General features: G+C 40.6%; 1 protein-coding gene and 1 long non-coding RNA gene across 17 annotated transcripts in view; one reads left to right on the forward strand and one right to left on the reverse strand.

Annotated features, from left to right (window-relative positions):
* The window catches only part of LRRC7 (leucine rich repeat containing 7), a 184103-nt gene that overhangs the window by 86495 nt on the left and 75571 nt on the right, over positions 1-22037 (forward strand). For all 15 annotated transcript variants that reach the window (XR_014565298.1, XR_014565299.1, XR_014565300.1 and 12 more), the window contains one exon: positions 527-583. Coding sequence is in view for 12 of the 15 variants with exons in the window: in XM_083742903.1 (XP_083599029.1) it covers positions 527-583 (57 nt within the window). In the remaining 3 variants the exon portion in view is untranslated. The remainder of the gene's footprint in view (positions 1-526; positions 584-22037) is intronic.
* LOC310847456 lies at positions 15516-16408 on the reverse strand. Of its 2 annotated transcripts, none has more exons than XR_014565814.1 (2): positions 15732-16408; positions 15516-15690 (listed from the first exon to the last, which is right to left on the reverse strand). It is a non-coding gene; the product is annotated as an uncharacterized lncRNA (long non-coding RNA). The 2 variants fall into 2 exon arrangements; XR_014565815.1 differs by having other exon boundaries at positions 15516-15694.

Genomic DNA, 22037 nt, shown 5'->3' on the forward strand with positions numbered 1-22037 from the left:
ATGCACACGAAAGCTCATACCAAGAACTGACTTAGTTGGTCTTTAAGGTGCTACTGGAAGGAATTTTTTTTGTTTTTTTTTATTCTGTTAGCTATGAAGTGAATAAACCTTATAAACCGTCATTTATAGCAACGTTTATTTCAACATTCTGCATTTATGCCTGTTAATTGGTTCTCTGTGGTTTGTCAGGATCTTCCAGAAGAACACAGCCGGCAATCACAGCTGATGTACACTGTCATGAAGTTAGATAAAATTCTAGAACCGCAAATATCTACTGAATATTAAGAGTCAGCATATTTGTCTTAATTAAATAATCTGCAAAAAATAATTTCAAGCCATTGCTTTTCAGCTACAGATATATGGCTGTGATTCTCATTAGAGGTTGGCCAGGTGAATTGGATAATTTTTATGCAAATATATGGCTAGCATAATTTATGCTAAAACAAATAGCTTCTTAGCAATTCTTGTATATGTTGAATGACTTCCTAATTTGAATTTATACTCTTTTGAATTTTGATACTTTTAGACTTGTTAAATTACGAATATTGGAATTACGAGAGAATCACTTGAAAACTCTACCAAAGTAAGTGCTTATATATTTTAGTTACCTCAAATATTCAAAGAATTGTCCCCCCCCCCCTTCTGTTATGAATTGTGCTGTTTTGTTGTGTGATTCCTGCTGCTGTTTCTATTTTGGAACATTGTACCACTGGGGGATATATTAATGGCTATAAATGTAAGCAAAAATGCGTAAAAGGTAGGTAAGAATTAAAAAGCATACACATTCTAACAAACTTTAATCAAAATTTGATAAATTATAGGTAAGACCCAAACATTGGTAAACACATCCGTTACACATATATGTTTTCCTAGTATTCTAGATAATAGTTTTGTTTGTATGTACCAGCTGCCTTCAACTGGCTGATGAAAACCAACCTTACTTCCCAATCTTGGTAACTTTGCCCATCTACTTAGGATGGACTTCCTATCATGCACAGGCAGGATCGTGATTAAACCAGCAAGCTTAATAAGTGTTTGTAAACCAACTTCAAACTCTTGTTACTAAATCTGGTTATGATGAAACACCTTTTTTTTTTGCGTTTATGACAAGTATTCAACTTGTTTGTAATACTTGGCAGCTCTGATTATATTTGCGTAATATCTATATTTCAAAGCCCAGGATATATGAGTCAGAGAACATATAACATAGATTACATTTGTGTTTGAACCCTTTTTTTAAAAAAAACACCCAACGTTTTTTAAAATTATACAGCAGAGTCATTTTAATAACTATCAAGCAATTACCAAGACTGAGGACCATTATGAAAGGTAATGCTAGGAGAGGCTTTGTATGTGAATAAAGGGAGTTTTAATCTCTCTGGCAGTACTTTTTCTGAGCTCAAATAAGGCTGGTTCAGACATATCAGTTTCTGCATAAACACATGGGAAGGCTATGTTGAAACACATGTAATCCCTGCCTCCAGTGTCCCCATCCTTTCCAACTGCAGCCTTGGGCCTTTGCATATTGGGTAGAAGGTTTGAAATGTGATCTTTTCCACACGCCTATAACGTTACAGGAGAGGGACGCTGGTGGCGCTGTGGGTTAAACCATTGAGCCTAGGACTTGCCAATCAGAAGGTCGGCAGTTTGAATCCCCGCGACGAGGTGAGCTCCCGTTGTTCGGTCCCTGCTCCTGCCCACCTAACAGTTCGAAAGCACGTCAAAGTGCAAGTAGATAAATAGGTACCGCTCTGGCAGGAAGGTAAACGGCATTTCTGTGCGCTGCTCTTGTTCGCCAGAAGCGGCTTAGTCATGCTGGCCACATGACCCGGAAGCTGTATGCCGGCTCCCTCAGCCAATAAAGCGAGATGAGCACCGCAACCCCAGAGTCGGTCACGACTGGACCTAATGTTCAGGGGTCCCTTTACCTTTATAATGTTACAGCATTAGGAAACCCAGGTTATGCTTCTGATCGTAAGCATATTCAGATTAGAATATGCCTTCAGTCCTTCCTGGTCAATGCAAGAAGGTTGATGGTGGAACTAATCAGGTCTGTAAGGGATATTGGGTGGTAGTATGCACAGCCCTGCACTCTCTGGCCACTTTAGCTCCCCTCGCCATATGTTCTTTGAATGGCTGTAATAGGACCGCTGTCCTTGAATCTATAGGCCAAAACAGTTAAAAACCCTCACTGATCCAATTTTTTTCACTCACCAAGCAAATGAAAAAATGAAGCTGTCCCAAAATGGGAGTGTCTATACATCAGAGTAAACCATTGTTAATGGTAAATGGTTTACTTTAAACATGCATATGGCTCCCATTTTGCACCTCCCGTAATGAGAGCAGCAGGAGCAACAAACCATGATCCTGGCTTAGCAATTAGGACTTCTGATTTGTTTCACACCAAACAAACCATGAAGGTTTGTTCTTGGGTTACTAAATGTGGTTTGTTATGGGTGGAACAAACCACGATCCTCAGTTCAGATGTAACACTAAGCCAGGGATCATAGTTAATTCTCCACGCTAGCAGTGGAGTAAATAGAAACATAGAAACATTCCTAGTAAATCATAAACTATGGATTATCATGGCATTTGATCCATTTTCCCTGTTGTTATCTACTCTGACTAGTGAAAGATGCCCAACCTGCTGTATTGTGCTAAATAAATAAAAATAAAGCAAAATAAATAAAAAGGTTTCTGGGATGGGAAGGTTTAACAGTGAAAACATTCTCTCTGCATTCTGTTACAACTGAAGGCTTTGATATGCACTGCTATAAATAAAAAACTTTATTTGATTTTGGATGTAAATAATAATAATAATAATAATAATAATAATAATAATAATAATAATATTTATTTATACCCCGCCATCCCCAGCCAAGGCCGGGCTCAGAGCGGCTTACCAGCAATAATAAAAACAAGTTAAATGATTACAACTTAGAAACAAAATTAAAAATACAACATTAAAATATTGAAACATTAAAATATTAAAATGTAGCCTCATCGCAGGAGGAGAAGGAAAAGAAAAAAGAAAGAGAGGGAAGGAATCAAATTGGCTCCAAGCCAAAGGCCAGGCGGAACAACTCTGTCTTACAGGCCCTGCGGAAAGAAATCAGATCCTGCAGGGCCCTGGTCTCATGAGGCAGAGCGTTCCACCAGACCGGAGCCAGAGTTGAAAAGGCCCTGGCTCTGGTTGAAGCCAATCTAACTTCCTTAGGGCCCGGGACCACTAGGGTGTTGCTATTTATGGACCTTGAGGCTCTCCGTGGGGCATACCAGGAGAGGCGGTCCCGTAGGTACGAGGGTCCTAGGCCGTGAAGGGCTTTAAAGGTCAAAAGCAGCACCTTAAATCTGATCCTGTACTCCACTGGGAGCCAGTGCAGCTTGAAAAGCAGTGGGTGAATATGCTCCCATGGCAGAGACCCCGTGAGGAGCCTTGCTGCAGCATTCTGCACCCGCTGGAGTTTCTGGGACAGCTTTAAGGGCAGCCCCGCGTAGAGCGAATTACAGTAGTCAAGCCTGGACATGACCGTCGCATGTGCTTGAGATGAAATAAGGCAATAAGGCAATTTGTGCTGTACACATATTCCCCTTTGAAGTTTTCTGTGCAGAAAATAGATTTGGAGACTGATATTGGTGGGTTGTAGATGGCCTATCTGAGGCCTATTGGAGATTTATTAAACCTTCAGGGTTTTTTTTGCAGTTAGTAGCAAAGGACTGAAAAAAGTATTTTATTAATATACGTACTAGTTATAAAACACCACTTTTGCTTTCACCTTTGGAGGCCATAGCGGTGAAAAAGAAAAATATGACGGAAAGTTGGGTAACTTGTAGAAATTTATTTAGAGAGGAGGGTGGACAATTTAACTTAAAAGAATTTAAGAATCTACCAGGAATGTTAATAACATGATTACAAATTCATCATTTGAGTGAAATATTTACAAAGGATATGAAGTGGGGGTTTGGGGAACAACTATCCCAATTAGAAAGAGACCTGTTAAATTGTAGTGTTAAAGTGATGTCTGAAATGTACAAGATGTTATTGGAATGGGAGACAAAGAATGAACAAGTGAAATTTTCTTTTTTTTATATATAAATTTTTTATTGAGTTTTCACATTTTATATAGACATAACAAACACACAAAGACACAGACAAACATGTACAATTTCAAATTCTTACTTTCATAACCCCATTCTCTGACTTCTCCGCATCCCCCCTTCATGCATCCTAGTTCCAATAGTTAGTTCAGCAAGTTCTTATCTCCTTTCTTTACAATATTATTATCATTTTTTAAAAAACTTAGTTCTTCTTAATTATCCAATTTTAACTTACACAGATCCATTATAATCATTACATCCTTTCCAAAGGTCGACCTAAATTCCCTTCCAACAATTTCTCAATTATCATATTAGTTACTAAACATAATAACTAGACATAAAAATCATAACCTTATAAGAAAATTCTCACCCCCCCTCTTTCCAGGTTTCGATCCCCCAAAGAGGTGTCCATAATATCAGTTCTTAGCCTGGATTTCTCACGTCCGAGGCCTTCAAATCTCTATCAGTCCCTCTTCGTCGGTTTTGTTGGTAATCTTTTATGTTGGCCACCAAGTCTCGAAGGAGCTCTATCCCAATAAGATCAATGTTTCTTCCAACCAGCCCTCCATATTCGAAAGCGGAGTCCCGATCCTGTTTCTTACTTCTTTTAAGTCCAAATAATCCGAATGTCCCAAGGGCTCCCTCTTTCATCTTGCACAAATTTGTAGTCCATAGTTCTTTCAGTCCCCCCATAAGGGGATCTCTCTCTTCTTCATCCTTGCTTTTCAGCCAGATTCTCATTGTCCATATCTTATTTTCTTTGTATTCCCCATTTGTAGGTTTTTGGTTGGCCTTTTCCTCCTGAAATATCTCCGCTCCTCCTTCCCTCTCCTCTGACTCTGAAAATATCTCTTCTGGTTCAGCTGCAGAGTTTTCTTTTGTCACGTCTTCTAGTTCAGCTGCAGAGTTTTCTTTTATCAAGTCCTTAACACAGGCAACAGAATTGCTTACTTTAGAATTCAAGGTCACAATCATTGTAGTCATAGCTACAATGGGACTTCCGGGTTAGCACGATCGGGTAATGGCGGATTCCCTCCGAGCTCTGGAGGGAATCGGCTCTACTGAAGACGGATCTTGCCGCAGCGGCGACGGCGGCACCCTTAGAAACCGCAGGCGCTGAAGCCTGCGGACTTGGTGACTCGGCGGGCACCTTAAGCGCCCCCCGACCCACGAAGAGCCTTTTTAAAGGCTTTGGAGAGGGTACGGAGAGTGGCGTGGTGCTGTGAGTAGACCGCTACTTCAGTGGAGTGAAGCCGCGAGCCATGGTCGAAGAGGGCTGACTTTTTTCCTTGAACATTTGGACTCAAAAAGAAATAACCCGTGAGTAGTACGGAATTTGGATTTGAAAATTTCTTTCTCCTTGAATTTGGTACGATCGGGGGAGTGTTAAAAAGGAAGTCCGCACCCCCCCTTTTTTCAGACACTTAAAGCAAGAACCGGATAACTAAGCTGGAGAGACTACCTTTCTCTGTGTGAGATAAAAGTTATTAATTCCACAATTGACATCAGAAGTTTTGAGCTGGAGGTTAAGAACTGAATTTCAGAAGTTGATGTGTACCCCCCCCCCCCGACCCGGGAGCGATCCGCGAGTGAGCCTGTTGAGGAGACAGAAGGAATTTGACAGCTGTCAAACGAGCTGTCAAACGAATTGTTTAAACTAGAAAAATCTGTTACCTATTTTGCAGACCAGATGGGTTACATTTGATTCAAAGTTGTTGGAAACAATGAAGAAATAAGTAATAGTAATTGATTGCTGGAGAAGGATTACTAAGTAACAAGAATCCCTCTAGGGGGGATTCTGAGGCACTACAATGGCTGCAGATGGAAAATTACAGGCCAAGTTGGAAAAAATGTTTTTTCTTGTGGGAAAACTTCAAGACCAGAACAAGTGAAATTTTCAATGATACACTGGGCGATAGATGTTGGTCGTAATATAGAAATGGAAGCATAGGAACGATTGTGGAACACGGATATAAAATTTACATCATGTTATAATTTAAGAGAAAATTATATGAAAATGCTATGTAGATGGTACCTAACTCTTAGTAGATTGGCAAAAATGTACAAGTCAAAGTCAAATACTTGTTGGAAATGTAAAGAGAAAGAAGGTACCTTTTTCACATGTGGTGGTCTTGTAATAAGGTTAAAGCTTACTGGGAAATGGTATATAATGAATTGAAAAATATGTTTAAGATGACCGTAAAACCTCCCAGAAGCTTTTCTCTTTGGAATTATAGGATTAGAATGACTCAAACAATATAGAAATTAATTTATGTATGCAACTACAGCTGCAAGAATGTTATTTACCCAAAAATGGAAAGATGAAGAGGTCCTGACGAAAGAAGATTGGATACAGAAACTAATGGAGTATGCAGAAATGGCAAAACTTACTGGAAGAATAAGAAATCGAGACGACAAACTTTTTAGAAAGGAATGGAAGTGGTTTATTGAATATTTACAAACAAACTGTAAACAGATTAGGACATTGGCAGGATTATTGTAAAAACCTGCAAGTTATAAAGAAGAGAGAGAGATTAGAATAGATAAATAAAAGAATAAGTTCAGACAATTTGTAGTATGCAGGAAAGGACGAAAATAAATGTAAGGAACTGCAGAAAAAGGGGGGAAAGGGAGTTGAAATTGATAATGTTAAAACTTGGCAAAATAATTGTTGTAATATTTATAAATAAGAATATAAATTACACACACACACAGAGAGAGAGAGAGAGAGAGAGAGAGAGACTGACGTGACATTCTTCACCTCCCCAATATATGCTGTGCAGATGTCATATTTTCCCTCTTGCCAGTGTCCTATAAACACGGTGAGAAACTCTATTTAAATATAAATCTTGTTTATTTTATTTTTTAAAAAAACCTACTTTTGAATATAAGTCTTTAAAAAGCAGTTATTTTTAAAAAGTAACCAACTACAACATTATATATGTGAGCAGTCATTCTGGCCTAGGCTTCTGGGGAGTAATTTGAGACATCCTTTCCCAACAGATTGGCACCATGATAGTATTATATACTCCAGTTGAGTATTCTGACTAAGTTGTACAGCACGATCTAACAGGTACTGGGCACATTTATGGGGGAAAGAGCACTGCAGTTTAGTCAGGTGACCTTTCCTTGCCTGAAATGTCAATGCTGTGGCTGCAGTAATGCTACAGTTATATTATAGTGCTGACCTTCTGCTAGGCAGTTTGGAAAGCTCCCTGCCCTTTCCACACTAACTGACAGATGACAGGATCATCTGCTGGGCAAGAAAAGAGTGCTGGGATGCAGTCCAGATGTTCTTCAACAGTGCAGTCATATATTTTGCAAGGTTCACCAGAACCTTTCCCCAATAGATCAATACCTATTTGGATGAAGAGGTTGGCTAGAATGCTTACAAAGGTATTCAAAATGCATAAGATTGTGTTGAAAGTGACTGTTGCTACTCCTAAGTAAGATTCTGAGAGCAGCAGTGACCATGTCATTTGAAGAGGGGAAATGAGGGGGAAAGATTGCAAAGTTTGCATATGGTGGATTTATCTCCTACTACAAGTGTTTCTATTAGTACTCTGGTTAGTATGTTTTGCAAAACAAATTTGCTTCCATACTGCATATATCCCCAGAAGATAGTACTTAAAGAGCAATAGAGTATAGGAGTCATCCCTTCCCATGAATTTTGAGGCATTCTTATTATTATCTTAATCATCCATTCACTATATACAATGGAAAGCTTCTATTTGTACTTGCAATTTTTCTATTCAGTTTGCCCCATTTATAGAGAGATGCAAGTACTGTAGCTAAAAATAAAAACCAGTAGGTTACATTAAGCAGGGAAAGGCATTCGTCTTAACCTAGGTCAGGGGCAATGTGAACAGTTGGCTAAAGGACATTGCTAATTCACTGAAAATGTAATTCCCAAATTATTCTGTTGGGGACATGTCTCTGAGACTGTGTTGCTTGGTTGCAGCTCAGTATTGATTGAAGATAATGCAACTGTCTGAATTAATGATTAGATGTTTATAAAATGTCATGATTACTTATGGTGTGTGCTGGCATTAAAAAAAAGTTGGCTGGAAAGGGACAGTTAAAAATACTGTCTTTGGTTTCCAATCAGAGTAACCAGAACATAAAAGCAGACCCTTATAATGCGAAATTTTCAGTTTCTTAGATGGCAACTTGCTGGAGTAGAAATATACCTTCACTCCTGTAGAACTATTCCTATATTTTAATTAAGTATTTTAATTTCATAATGAAATTGAAAGTTGAGCTTGCTGTAAGATGCAGTTAGGCAGTATCACGAAAGGCGTGTGGTTGTGGGTGTGTCTGCTTGTGGCCTACATCCTCCTAGTAACATTGGGAAATGAAACACATAAAGCTGTGTTCTGTATTGCTAGCAAGGTACACATGGCAGCTAATGAATTGGAATGAGGCATGGAAAAACTGGATGCAATTAGGACATGTCTTGTGCTTTTTTTGCTGAGAAGATGTGTGAGTCGCTTCACAGAAGTCTCACATTTCCTGTAACACGTACTTAGGTCAGCTTTTGGTTTGATCCTGTCGGATTCTTATGTTTGCATGTGTTTTAGCCTACAAAGACGAGTCTCTATTTCATGTATCCTTGGAACAGCGTCCTGTGAGATGACCTACTATTCAGATAATGAGAATAACACTTTCTAAAAGAATGAGATCACATTATGAGAGGTGGAAGGAGGTTTATTTTTGGATATCTGCCTTCAAAATTATTTTGAAGATGTTCTGGGAAGACAATATTCTTTATAATAAGAATTCAGTAGCACTGGGATGGAACATAGTACGACTCTCTTTTCTTGTGGTTTGATATAAGGTTATTAGACAATTTGCAAAACATAACTTTATATCCTTGCATGTTGGCAACCATCATTTGCGGAACTTTCAAGCAAGCATTTTGCTTTTTTCTGTAAATAATTATTGAGCACCTAAATATTATTGGTCCATCTTGTAAACAGCATACAAGTTCAAAGATTTATAGTTTGTACTGAGCAGTTTGTATCCATGGTGTCTTTCTACAAGAAGATGGAGGTACTTGCAGTGCATATAGTTTAAACAAATGTGAACAACAAAAATGGCTTTTTATGCCAGAAATATATTGCCATGCTCATTGTTTAAAATAAGTTTTAGTAGTTCCAAACATTATTTGCAGATTAAATGTGTATTTTTAAAAGTATTTTAAGTGGAACGTCTCAGACTGCATATTCAGTGCTGCTACATGCTTAGTTCTTCCTTCAGAAAGTCGTTCCAATTAAGTTATTTATTTTAGGAATGTTGGTTGGGGATATTGCTGCAGCTGCCTGACATCTTCTTTCCCCTAGAATGCCTATGGGGTTGGCTGAGCATAATGCTTGGTTTGCTTACATTCTTCTCAATCACTCCCCCCCCCCCCATCACTTGCCTCCTCCAAAAGTCTGAATTAAATGCTCATTTCACTTGAATATTATTCAGTGTAACCCGTTTCCCCATCTGCCCAATTTCTCTTCCTTCCACCTGTACATACCCCCTTCCAAGTACTGTTGCTTATCTTTAGAATTTTCTTAACTGAGCATGTGCAGCCTTATTACTTTCCCTGCCTCTTGCACATGCTTTTTTTCCTTCCTTTTTTAAAAACAACAACAACACTAATTGAAATTCATGGTTTTCTGCATACTTTCAGAGTTACTTTGCTAAACTGCCACCTAGTCTTCAGTGTTCTTCTCGTGTCTGTGCATGGAATTAGGGGCGTGATTATACATCTGCATTTCTTTAAATATAGTTTTTTGAAGGACAATTATACAGAGCTTTTCTGCTTTCTACAGATAACAATTTTACCAGAAAATAATTGCATTAAAAAGTGAAGTGTTTGCCTTGCATTTATTATTTAAGTCATAGCACAGCAAGCTATACTTAGTTGCATATGCTTTGTGTGTAGAAAAAAACCCCCCTGTTTTCATTTCCAGCAGTTCTAGTTAAAAGATCTTGAGTCATAAACCTGAATAAAGATTTATGATTGAAGCCTTGTAGAAATGGTATCAGAATATATTGTAAATAAGTTGTTTATATCACATTTCTGTCTTTAATAATTGACAGTTATCTTGCTTATTATTGATAAAGCCATTAGGCAATTATGCATTTGGTGTAAGTAGCTCATTCTACATTGTATTTGCTGAAGATCAGGTATATCATTGCAAAGATTATTATAACATAGAATTTATACATATCATATTACACATAGATATGTGCAGAAACCCATCATGCTACTTACTATGTGCATCAAAAAGATAGAAGAGGTGGGAAGAGTGTGGCACCATCTTTGCATGAAGGCTGCACCTGCATATTGAAAAACTTGTCTCCAGTTTTTTAATCCAAAGCACCTGTTCATATTTTACTTTAAATAATTATTGATCAGACATATAATGTTGTCTTTTTCCTTGATGCATCATTTTATTTGACTGTACTTCCAGTTATAGCTTTTGGAGTTGTTTAGATAAAGGTAGTAATTAGAGTACTAGTTTATACTGGCAGTCTATTGAACACTTTTACAGTCATCCTGAAAGGTTGTAGAAGAAGTTAATTAGAAGTCAGTACCAGGGCATCTCCCTGAAAAGTCCTACTAAAACTTTTAAAACAATTCCTGCGTTACAATTGAATTTGGAATTTGAAATGACTCTTGTGTAGGTACAATTAATGATCCTCCACATTCTGTTATAGAATCATTCTGACTTTCATTGTCTTTGTTCATCAGTTCTCATTTATTTATATCTTAACTGTTTTCAGTTTGAATTAATCCTACGTGAACATGATTGACTAAACTGAACAGTTCGTATCAGGTTGCCTGTTCCCTTTGTAAACAAGACACTTGTTTTTCCAGTGGCTTGGGAGAGTATACCGTCTGGTTGCAGACAGTCTGTTTGAATTAACTATCGCCTACCAGTGATGTCAGCACCTTCCCACGCACTAAGATACTTTGTTCTATACTTTAGTCCTAAAATATTTTATTCTGCTTGAAGAAGTTAGGTGTCCTGGGAAAACTAAATTCCCTAGAGTACCTCTGCTGCCACTGTTGCAGTATCTGAGATGCTAGGAAATGAGTAATGGAGATCTTCCACTAGAGAGACCTCCCTTCTTTAGCGGCTGTCCACATAAGGACAGGTAAGTGGGAAAAGAAGAAGAAGAAGAAGAAGAAGAAGAAGAAGAAGAAGAGGAGGAGAAGAGTTTGGATTTGATATCCGGCTTTATCACTACCCGAAGGAGTCTCAAAGCAGTTAACATTCTCCTTTCTCTTCCTCCCCCACAACAAACACTATGTGAGGTGAGTGGGGCTGAGAGACTTCAGAGAAGTGTGAGTAGCCCAAGGTCACCCAGCAGCTGCATGTGGAGGAGCGGAGATGCGAACCCGGTTCCCCAGATTACCAGTCTATTGCTCTTAACCACTATACCACACTGAAGAGAATGGAGAGTAGGGCAGAGAAGCTCACAGTGTAGCAATTTTTTGGGAGGTATCTGAACCCTGTTATAACCCCAGTTAGGTCATCAGGTATATTATGGCATCTGAATTTCCAAACAGGGTTTTTGAAATTCAGATCCCATCATATACCTGTTTCCTGATTTTACAAAACCTGCTTAGTTTGCTCAGCCCAGTTTGAATTGACCTGAGGGATGTTTTCCCAGCACCATCTGCAACTTGCATTTGCAATCTGTGCTTGTTCATCTTGCAGGATTTTTTTGCTGATAGTCATTTCCCCCTATTTTATAACATTTTGTTGTATCACAGTACCAAACAGTTTACCAACATAACATTTCTAATTATTTACTTGTCTATATAAGTAGATATTTTCTAAAAACAAATGATAGTTTATATTCCTAAAATTATTTAAGTGCACTAAGCATAAAATTGTATTTGCACACCTAAAAAGCAGTTCTTAAACACAAAGCCATCCCCCCCCCCAATTTTTATTTTTTAGGTCTAACTGATACAGGGTTCTGCTTCACTGCTGAAATGCCTGTACTGTTTAACAAAATGTTTAGAAAAATAATAATCCAAAATTAGTTATACATGTTCTCAATTTCCTTTCAATTTCCTGCCTGTTGACATCTCAGATTAATTCATTTCCTATAACATTTTTAATTAAATATAAATTAGATTGGCTAGGACATTTTTCACTATAACATGACATCTCTTAATCGCCAGTGTTATGTTAATACTACTCAAGGTTGAATTTCCTTTGAAATGAGACACAATACTTGATTAGGAGTTAAGACTATAAGAAGAGCCCTGCTAGATCAGACTGCCATGCTGTTGTCACACTGGCCAACCAGATTGCTATGAGAAGTCTGCAAGCGATACAGACACAACAGACCTCCTCAGCAACTGGTATTCAGAAGCATATTCTCTCTGGTAGTACACAGCCTAATAACCATTGATAACCTCCATGAATTTGTCTACCCACCTTTTAAAACATCCAAGCTGGTGGCCATTACTTTATAGACATTACGATCTATACATTATCTGTACTCTGTCTGAAGTACTTGTGTCTGTCTTGACTCTTACAACATTCAGCTGCATTGGATGTCCTTGGATTCTAGTATATTCAGGGAGAGATAAAAACTTACTGATTTCCATTTTCTGCATTTCATGCATAATCTTATACAGCACTATCATGTCCCCCCTTCCCTCCCCCCCCCCATAAATTTCCAAATCCTTTCTCATAGAGGAGTTGTTCCTAGCCACATTATCATTTTGGCTGCCATTTTCTTAACCTGCTCCAGTTCTGTAACATTCTATTTGAGGTGCAGCAACCATTGGAGGCTGGTAGAACCTACACTTGTTGGGACATCTAGGAGGTCCCATGGTTGGGGTTTAGGTCCCCATCCTCCCCCCTTGTGAGGAGGAGGTACGACTAAGTCAACCCCTCTGTGGCTTCCCCCTCCCCCGGTTCAACTAAGAAAGGATCTTAATGCAACTTATTCTCATGAAAGTGGACAACGATTGCGGGCAGCATACATCATCCACTGAAATTAAATTGTAGCAATTACCCCAGTGTTAAATTGTGAGCTTCATGGCTGAGGGAGGTTTTGAATTCAGGTCTCCCAGGTTCAAGCCCTTTGAGGTGGTGATAGCAGCAGCTTGTGGGTATATGACTAGCTGCTGCAAGATGGGGTAACCACAGTAAAGATCTTGCTTCTTTCCTTATATGTTCACATTTACTTTGCAGAGCAGCCTCTAGAAACATGTTTATTTGTATGTGAGATGGAAGAAGTTCAATAGAACTTACTTCCAGGCAAATGTGTATAGGTTCAATGTAGGATATATCAGTCGGTTCCAATCAACTGGGAAATATTGATAAGAGTTCCTGGTGTCTTTAATGTACATTTTAAAATACTAAATAAATTAGTGGAGGGCAGACTTCAAGCTTGTGTGTCTGGGATCTACTTTGTATTTTACTAAAACTCCAAGAGCCACCAACTACAGCCACTCTGTTAAGCAGCTTGTTTTGTTGTAATCACTGTTGCAGCCCCATCCTCCTGAAATAATTTCATATATAAATGTTTAATACATTTAGAGTTGCATTTATACAGACATATCTATGAGCCCTATTGAACCCTATAGGAATTACATCTGAGTAGTCATGTATAGAATTGTGCTGGCACTCTCCTCTTAAATTTAAAATGATTTAAATGCTACAAACATAAATATAAAGTTCCAAAAAAATCACAGCAAAACTGTTTAGGATAGCTTGCAATTTCAACAGAAGCCTCCATAATTCTCTCTCCGGTCCTATCAAAGAAATAGTTTCCCTTTGCAAGTTCTTGCATTAATTTCTCTCACCTATTTCTTTCATACTAATCTTACAGTAGAGGCAAAAGGGGGGATTTTCCCTTCTTACCTCAGTCAAGGAAATGTCATGTTTCTGCAAAAGTCCCGCCTCTCTGCTCTTTCATGCATGCACATACCACTAGGGACCGAGGGAGGAACTGATGAAGGGAATTACATGCTGCGCATTAAAAAGAACAAAAAACTTGGGGCTATGCAAGAATTTCCCCACCCCTCTCCCATGGAGTTTAGACCTTAAGTTTTCTGCTTCGAGGTGTGGCTTCTGAGAGAGAGAGAAGCAAGAATATTGAAACAAGAAACACCCTACCTTCTCTGCCCTGTGCTTTCTGTGAGAGAGTCGCTTGATTTTATTTGTGTCCTCTCTTTGGAAACAAAAGAGCGATTTACTGCTAGAGATTTTTATAACAGGTGAAGCAGAGAAGATGGACAGAAACTACTCAGTCACCAGTGGGCTGGTTTTGTAGAAGGCAGCTTCCAACATTCCTGTGACAATAACATGCAGAATACAAAGCACTTACACTATTCACAGGTATTTTGCATTCAGTGCATTTCTATTACTAGAATAATCTCATGTTGAGAAATTACTAACGAATATATCACAGTCTTTATTCATTTTTTCTGCTAACAGACCTGATCAGAGATTTATTTCACAGGTTACAATACACAGTCTTAAGATTCCACTTTGTGTTAAGACAATATAGGCTTTAATTATTCTATCATCCACTTTAGCCTTGCAAGCTCTCAGTTGGAAACTCCATAATCTACTTTCCAAGGTCTGTGTTTCTTCTGGTAAAACTCCTGCTCTGAATATTTATAGTTTATCAAAGCTTCAAATTTTAATGAAACTGCCACTTCAAACTGAAAGTTTTAGGACATGAATATCCTTTTGATTTTCTAAATAAGATTAACTGCATTTCAACTGAACTAATCCTCAACTGTCTGATGGTTCTCTGTGGACTGTCAGCAGTTTTAATAACTTTTAAGAAATCTTTACATGCATTTGAAAAAATACACTGGCCTGGATCCATAACAAGCTGTCCATGTGCGGAAATCACTACTGCATGTGCTTGAGATAATTATTTCTGGCATTAGCTCCTTGTGTTTCACCCCAAGTCCCCACCCGCAATAAAGGGGACCTTTTGAAGGGATCCTTGAGATATCCACTGGAAGAGGGAGCTAAAAAGCTCCCATGTGCTATCCAAGGCTGCCCCTTCCTCATTAAACAGAGGAAGGTAACCTCAGGCTGGGGAACAAGGAGGGGAAGAACAGAGCTTTTTTGCACCCTAAACTATCTTGATGCCTCTGGGGATGGTGGAAGACAATGTCCTGTCATCACTGATAAATTAAAATGCAACTGAGTCCTCTTGGATTCTACTTTGTGGAATGGAGGAACATCATTTTGTCCTTCTCAGGTCGCCCTGATCTAGACTAAAGTCTGATTAGGAGAAAGCAGCATTTTAACATATCTTAGGAGTCTTGGAAATTGATGACTTATTCTGAAGCCTTATTTACCTAGGGATCCATCAGCCTCGCCATCCCCGGACCTTGGAGGGAACAAAAGTACCAGGAAAGCAAAATCTTCTTTGGAGAAAAAGAGTTTATTGAAATCTGTACACAGAGACAATCTGTGCACAGAGACAACCAGCAGGATAGCTCCTGAAAACTGGCTGTAAATACATGGCATTTGGCAGGCATTTTTATACTGTAGGTACACATTTCTCCACCAATCACCAATTGCCAACCTATAGGTACACCTTCCTTCCACCAACCACCAATTGCCAACCTAGCATCTTACCTTAGGAGGATAATCACGTTAAGCAAGTTCCTCACCCATTTCCCTGTCTTTTGGGCCTACGTGGCTTCTCTTATTCTTTACTTGACCAGTGTCACAAGCCAAACCTGCTTAAGCAATCTTTATTGGAATCTAAAGCCAAAGCTGCTCAGGCAATCTATATTGCAATCTATATTGCGACAGAGCTAAACCGTCCCTTCCTTCATTCCCTCCTCTTCTTTTGGACAGCCTTCTGGCTCGTCCAAGGCAATAGGCTGGTATTCACGCATCAAAGCTATCACTCGGGGACCCATCATGCGCAACATTGTTTTGTGCACCATATTTTGCAAGCATTGCACCAAGCAGGGAATACAGAAGCAAAGAAGCAATAAAAATAAAATTGGTCCTAAGAGCATAAAAAACATTCCTCTGAGCCACCCATTTGGCAAAAACCTATCTAGCCAAGACATATTCCATCCTTCCCACATTTGTACAGGGACGTGTGCCACCTTCTCAATACTTGCGGCTAGATTACGGATGGCTTCACCATGATCTGAAATATTGAAGCAGCATGCTCCACCAGTCAGGTTGAGGGCAGCACAAAATCCTCCTTGTTTGGCCAGAATAAAGTCCATTCCCAAACGCAGCTGGAGGACAGCAGTGCGGGTCTCATCCAGCTGGGTAGCAACAAGGCGAAGGGCGGTGGCCACAATCTCTACTACTGCCTGGAGTCGGATTATGCGATTTAGATTGTAAATGGGCTCTCTGGCACCTGCTACTAACTCATCAGGATTCCAGGAGGCCGGATCATAGTGGGCAATTATTCGCTCAGGTGGCCATTCATCCTTTCCCCATGTCTGCTTGCTCCCTGAGGCTATATTCGTGATATCAACAGATCTGTGATTGCGATGGGGAAATAAGGTGGTAGGGAGCAGCCACATGGGGGGTAAAAGGAAGGCTGGATAACAATTGCCCCACCAACCGTTGGGGAGGTGGTGGAAAGCCTTTGTCCCACAAATCCAATATACAGGATCCTTGTTCTGGGTGGCCGTATGGTCACCCATAGAACTAAAAGCTAAAAGATTTAAATTGGTGCAGGCTCCGCCACACTCAGTGGTATCAGTGGGGTTACACGTACACTTGCATGAGGAGCGCCCAGTAAAAGTTATATTGTGTCCAAGGGTGGCATCTTTGGTCTGGTTGACACAGAACCATCCGGGAATCCGATAAACCCGGAGGGGATAGGGATGATTCCAGTATGGGCCCCACTGGAATTTACTTCCAGTATACTGGATTCGGGTCCGATTAAGAGGCAATGGAAGCAGGGGCATGCCCCCAGCCGCATCCAGAGGTCCCAAGGCACAAACAAGACAACGGGTCGTATTCTCCGCCTTAGCTACCATTTCTGCCGTTTGCAGCCAGCGGTTGTAAGGGTTGTAGATGCCCCGCGTGACCATGATGCGGGTAATGTTTACCTGGGAGATCCAGGACCCTACTTCCCCCTGGGCCAGAGCGCAGGCGGGTTCCCCAACTAGGAAGAGAAGGAGAACTGTCAGCAGGATGGAGGAGGGACGCTTTTTCCCGCAAATTCTATGGCGCTCGTGCCAGCAAAAAAAGAGAGACACATCCACGTGACAAGGGCAGTTGAGATAACTCCCACCCACCAACCCCAAGAATGCCAGGGCTCTTCCCACCACAGATCAGTCATGGTATGGGTCTGGAAGGGGGGTTGGGGTTACCCGGACGTTTGAGTTGGTTAGGGAAACAAGGTCCGGGATACCTCCAAGCGTCGAACCCTATGGTGTGGAGATAAAACCCCTCAATCCCCGGGGGATGATGGTACCCCTGATGGGTGGAGGACAACCTTGCCCCCCAAGGAGAGGGTACCCACGGTGGATGGGCCACTACACACCCACACGAATAGGTAGCCGCCTGTAAACGGCAAATGCTTGGTGTCAAAATCCCCACTGCTTCCTCCTCACACCATATAATGCATACTAAAGTTCGTTCAGGGTTCTGGACATTATCAGGGGACAAAGGCTGCAAGGCTGGAACGTTGGAGGCGCTCCCGGTGGGTGCCCCTCCCATCCAATTCTTCAGCTGTGCGTACAGATATCAGCTTCCGGTGTGATATCAGCAGAGCGGTCGTCTGCCAGGCGTCTGGCGATAGTCAGCCGGAGGGAGTCCATTCAAGGGTGTGGCCCATAAAACCTTTGCGTTTTGTTTGTTTGTTTGTTTTTTAATTTTCCTGCGGATATCGGGCGCTGCCTGGGCTACAAAGGCCACTTTGAGAATTGGGGCGTTGGCAGCCTCATCTGGGTCCACGGGGGTATACTGGCGGTAGGCTTCCTTCAGCCTCTCTAAGTAGGCTCCAGGGGCCTCCTCTGTCCCTTGCACTATTTCTCTGGCCTTCACAAAGTTGGTGAGTTTTCTGGCTGCCCTCCTCATGCTATTTAAGACATTCTGGCGATAAGTGGTGAGGGTATTTTGCCCTTCAGTGGTCTGATAATCCCAATTCGGTGTATTTTCAGGATATCCTGCTGCAACAGCTTGATCTCCTGCCCCCTGCGCTCTCATCAAAAGTGGGATTGTAGGTTTTGAAAATTCCCTCAATCAGCTTAATGATTTTGGCAGGGTTTTCTTCAAATGAAGGGTTTTGGTTCCTCCAATTACAAACTTCTGCACTAGAGAAGGGGGCATGTTGAACTGTATAAGTTCTATTGGGCACCACCCCATCAGGTCCCGCGGGGGCCAGAGGGTCATACACTCTGTGGAGAGGCATCACTCTGGCCGCGCCCTTCTCCTGTGCTTTATGTGCCCTATGGAGGGTCACACTTTTCACTGCCTTCCCCACTCTTTCTGCCACTTTCTTCTCTGTTCCCCTATACATCCCGCTGTTTTTAACAAATGGGGACTGACGTCCACTTCTCCTGCATAAGGTTCCACATACTTCCTCAAACGTTCTGCCTGTTCTTATTATCATCTGTCAACTTAACTAATCTTTTTTACAAATTCCTCATCCTCACCATCCTCTTCTCTTTCCTCCCTTTCTTCATCTTTGTCCAGGTCTAACAATGCATTGTCCACGGGATTGGGGGCTGGGCCATCTGCTCCCTGTGGCGGGGGTGGTGCCAGGGCTGTTGCCGGGGCATAAGGCTGTGGGGGCATTAAAACTTTATCTTCTTCCCTCTCTGAATCCTGGAAGACTGGGGGTTGTCCTCCTGTCTTCCTGACTGAGCAGATACGGCTGCCTGAGACTTCTTGGCAGCATGACTTCAGCCGGGGGGGGGGGGGGTTCTTTTCCACATTGGTCTTCCATGTGGAGATGTAGGGGATTTGATCAGAATGGACATTCAAAATGTTCTGATATAATGGATTAACGAGTTGCAAATCAAGGGTCCCGGTGGACGGCCAATTCGTTCTTTTGGGTGGGCCAATCTAATTCACACAATGTCCTCATCCTCCCCCTCGTCAGCTTGAATCCCCAAAAGCATTCCAAAGGGGTACTTTTACTTTGGCCAGAACCCATTTCTTCCAAATACTCTGCTCCTATTCACAGTAAAAATTCTCTCACACTTCATATACTACAGATTGTGATCTGCGCGAGGTCGCCCTGGCAGAAAATGCACAATCCTGCAACCGCTCGGCCAAGGGGAATGCTAAACCCCGACCTTCATACACCAAGACAAACACTGGAGTATCCGGTACACACACACACCACACAGAACACACCAAAAATCACAATATATATATATCCCTCCCTCTTTTGTTCCAAACTTTTGCTGGTGGCACTCTACTGCACAACCAGTCCCCTTATTCCTGGTGGCTGGCACTGTACTGCACAACCAATCCCCTTATTCCTGGCTGGCACTCTACTGCCTGTGACACCCTGCCACAACCAGGGGAGAGGTTGATCAAGCCTCCTGCCCTTTCCGTCGGGCTGCCCTTTCCGTCGGGCTTACCTTTTTCCGCTGCGGACCTGTCCCCTCGGCGCCGTCCTATTTTTCTCCCTCAACAAGATGTCTCCACTCCAGAACAGTGTGGCTGGCTCCCCCCACGAAACAGGCGGGGTGCGCACGGGAGCCTGCAAACGCTGCTGAGCTGTTCACCTTGGTTGAGCCTGGCCCTCCGGTCCGTATTGGGGAGGAGGCTTATCCCGGCACGAGCCCCCAAAGAAATGAAGCCTTATTTACCTAGGGATCCATCAGCCTCGCCATCCCCGGACCTTGGAGGGAACAAAAGTACCAGGAAAGCAAAATCTTCTTTGGAGAAAAAGAGTTTATTGAAATCTGTACACAGAGACAATCTGTGCACAGAGACAACCAGCAGGATAGCTCCTGAAAACTGGCTGTAAATACATGGCATTTGGCAGGCATTTTTATACTGTAGGTACACATTTCTCCACCAATCACCAATTGCCAACCTATAGGTACACCTTCCTTCCACCAACCACCAATTGCCAACCTAGCATCTTACCTTAGGAGGATAATCACGTTAAGCAAGTTCCTCGCCCATTTCCCTGTCTTTTGGGCCTACGTGGCTTCTCTTATTCTTTACTTGACCAGTGTCACAAGCCAAACCTGCTTAAGCAATCTTTATTGGAATCTAAAGCCAAAGCTGCTCAGGCAATCTATATTGCAATCTATATTGCGACAGAGCTAAACCGTCCCTTCCTTCAATTCTACCTTCATTTTCAGTTGTGAAGACATTTGTTATTCACTAACATTTGAGAAACTATATATATATATATATATATATCTATGTGTGTGAAAATATTGTTCATCTTACACCTCACAGTGATACACTACTTCTATTATGAAGCAGAACCTTCTATAGGGCTGCTTGTCATAGGAGAATATTGTTAGTCATAGAAGAAAGCTATATATACAGATTGGGTGCTCACACTTTTGTCTCTGTATCTTATGTAGCAACCTGGGCAAATCATTTTCTACAAACTTAACAATAGTTGGCTTCATTGCCGTAGTAAAAATATTGAGAGAAAGCCTTGATGACACATGTTGTTCTTACATAGATTAAAAAAGAATGGCCAGCAGTAGAGATCTAGTGTGTATTCAGATGTGGTATGTATGTGTTAAAATTATTTTTTCTTTACCCCCTTTTACCTATATTTTACTGAAGTATTTTTCACAGATATAATTGATGTAAATGTTTATATGGAATAACTTCTTTTATCTTGTATCTGACAAATTTAATTTAGTTTTATACAACATTTGTTGTTATTATTAAAATTAGTATACCACCCTTCATCTGTAGATCCCAGGGCAGATGACAACTTAAAAATACAAGATAAAAACTGCAAAATACATACTAAAAATAAGAACAAATACAAACTAATAACCCCCCCATCCCCTCCCACAACACATTTAAAAGGGTATCATTGTTAATTAGCCAAAGGCCAAATGTAGTTTATTGGGAATTGTTTACCATGGCATAATTCTAATTGATTGGCAATAGATAGAAAATGAAAAGTAATGCAATATATTTTAAGATCAGAGAAATTAAATAACAAATCATTTATTAGTGTATCTAGCTGCAGCTCAGCAAGTAGTTTTCTACCGCTTGACAGATTTGAGTAATTTCATGCACAGTTGAACTTTTAAAAAGCAGAGAAGTACAATTATGAATTCTATTTCTTATTTAGTATAACTTCTTTATTCTACATGATCTTGCACAGTGGAAAGTGCAAATATTTCTGTGTAGAATGATGACCTTGATATTTCCTGTTGAAATAAAAATCAGTATTGGGATTTAATACTCTTGCAGAAGATTTTGTACTCTGGCATTTTACCATCAATATATTGTTGCCAATGTATTAATAAGCAGTGTGAACAAAAAGAATTAAAAACTCCTGAAATTTATGATATATTGTAACTGATCCTATGTCGTATGGATGTGGAACCAGTGGCATAGTTTGCTTGCTAGTTAAATATGTATTGGGAAAAGGTTTACCTGTTGATCATTTATTATGATTGTTGGGTGCTAGCCACGTAAATAGATCCATTACTGCAAGGACTTTTGGCTATGCAAAGGAACTTCTCTTCCTCTCCTTGTGTACCCCTATGTCTTCCAAAATCTGGAGCAGATTTCAAAAGGACGTCAGAGTGCTCAGAGAGAGGAGAAGGAGAGGAAGTTTGTTGCACAAGCAGAAATCCTTGCTGATAGCAAATCTATTTTGTTGGATATTATTTGTAGCTGCTAGTGTAACAATAAAAAGGTAGCAACTCTGAGTGCTGTAGCCAAATGCACACACCAGGTTATTTGAATTAAGGATTATTTTTAAATACAGTAATTTTAGTGAGATTAAGGCCA

Source organism: Podarcis gaigeae, assembly GCF_964106915.1.
Source record: "Podarcis gaigeae genome assembly, chromosome: 6".
NCBI lineage: Eukaryota > Metazoa > Chordata > Lepidosauria > Squamata > Lacertidae > Podarcis > Podarcis gaigeae.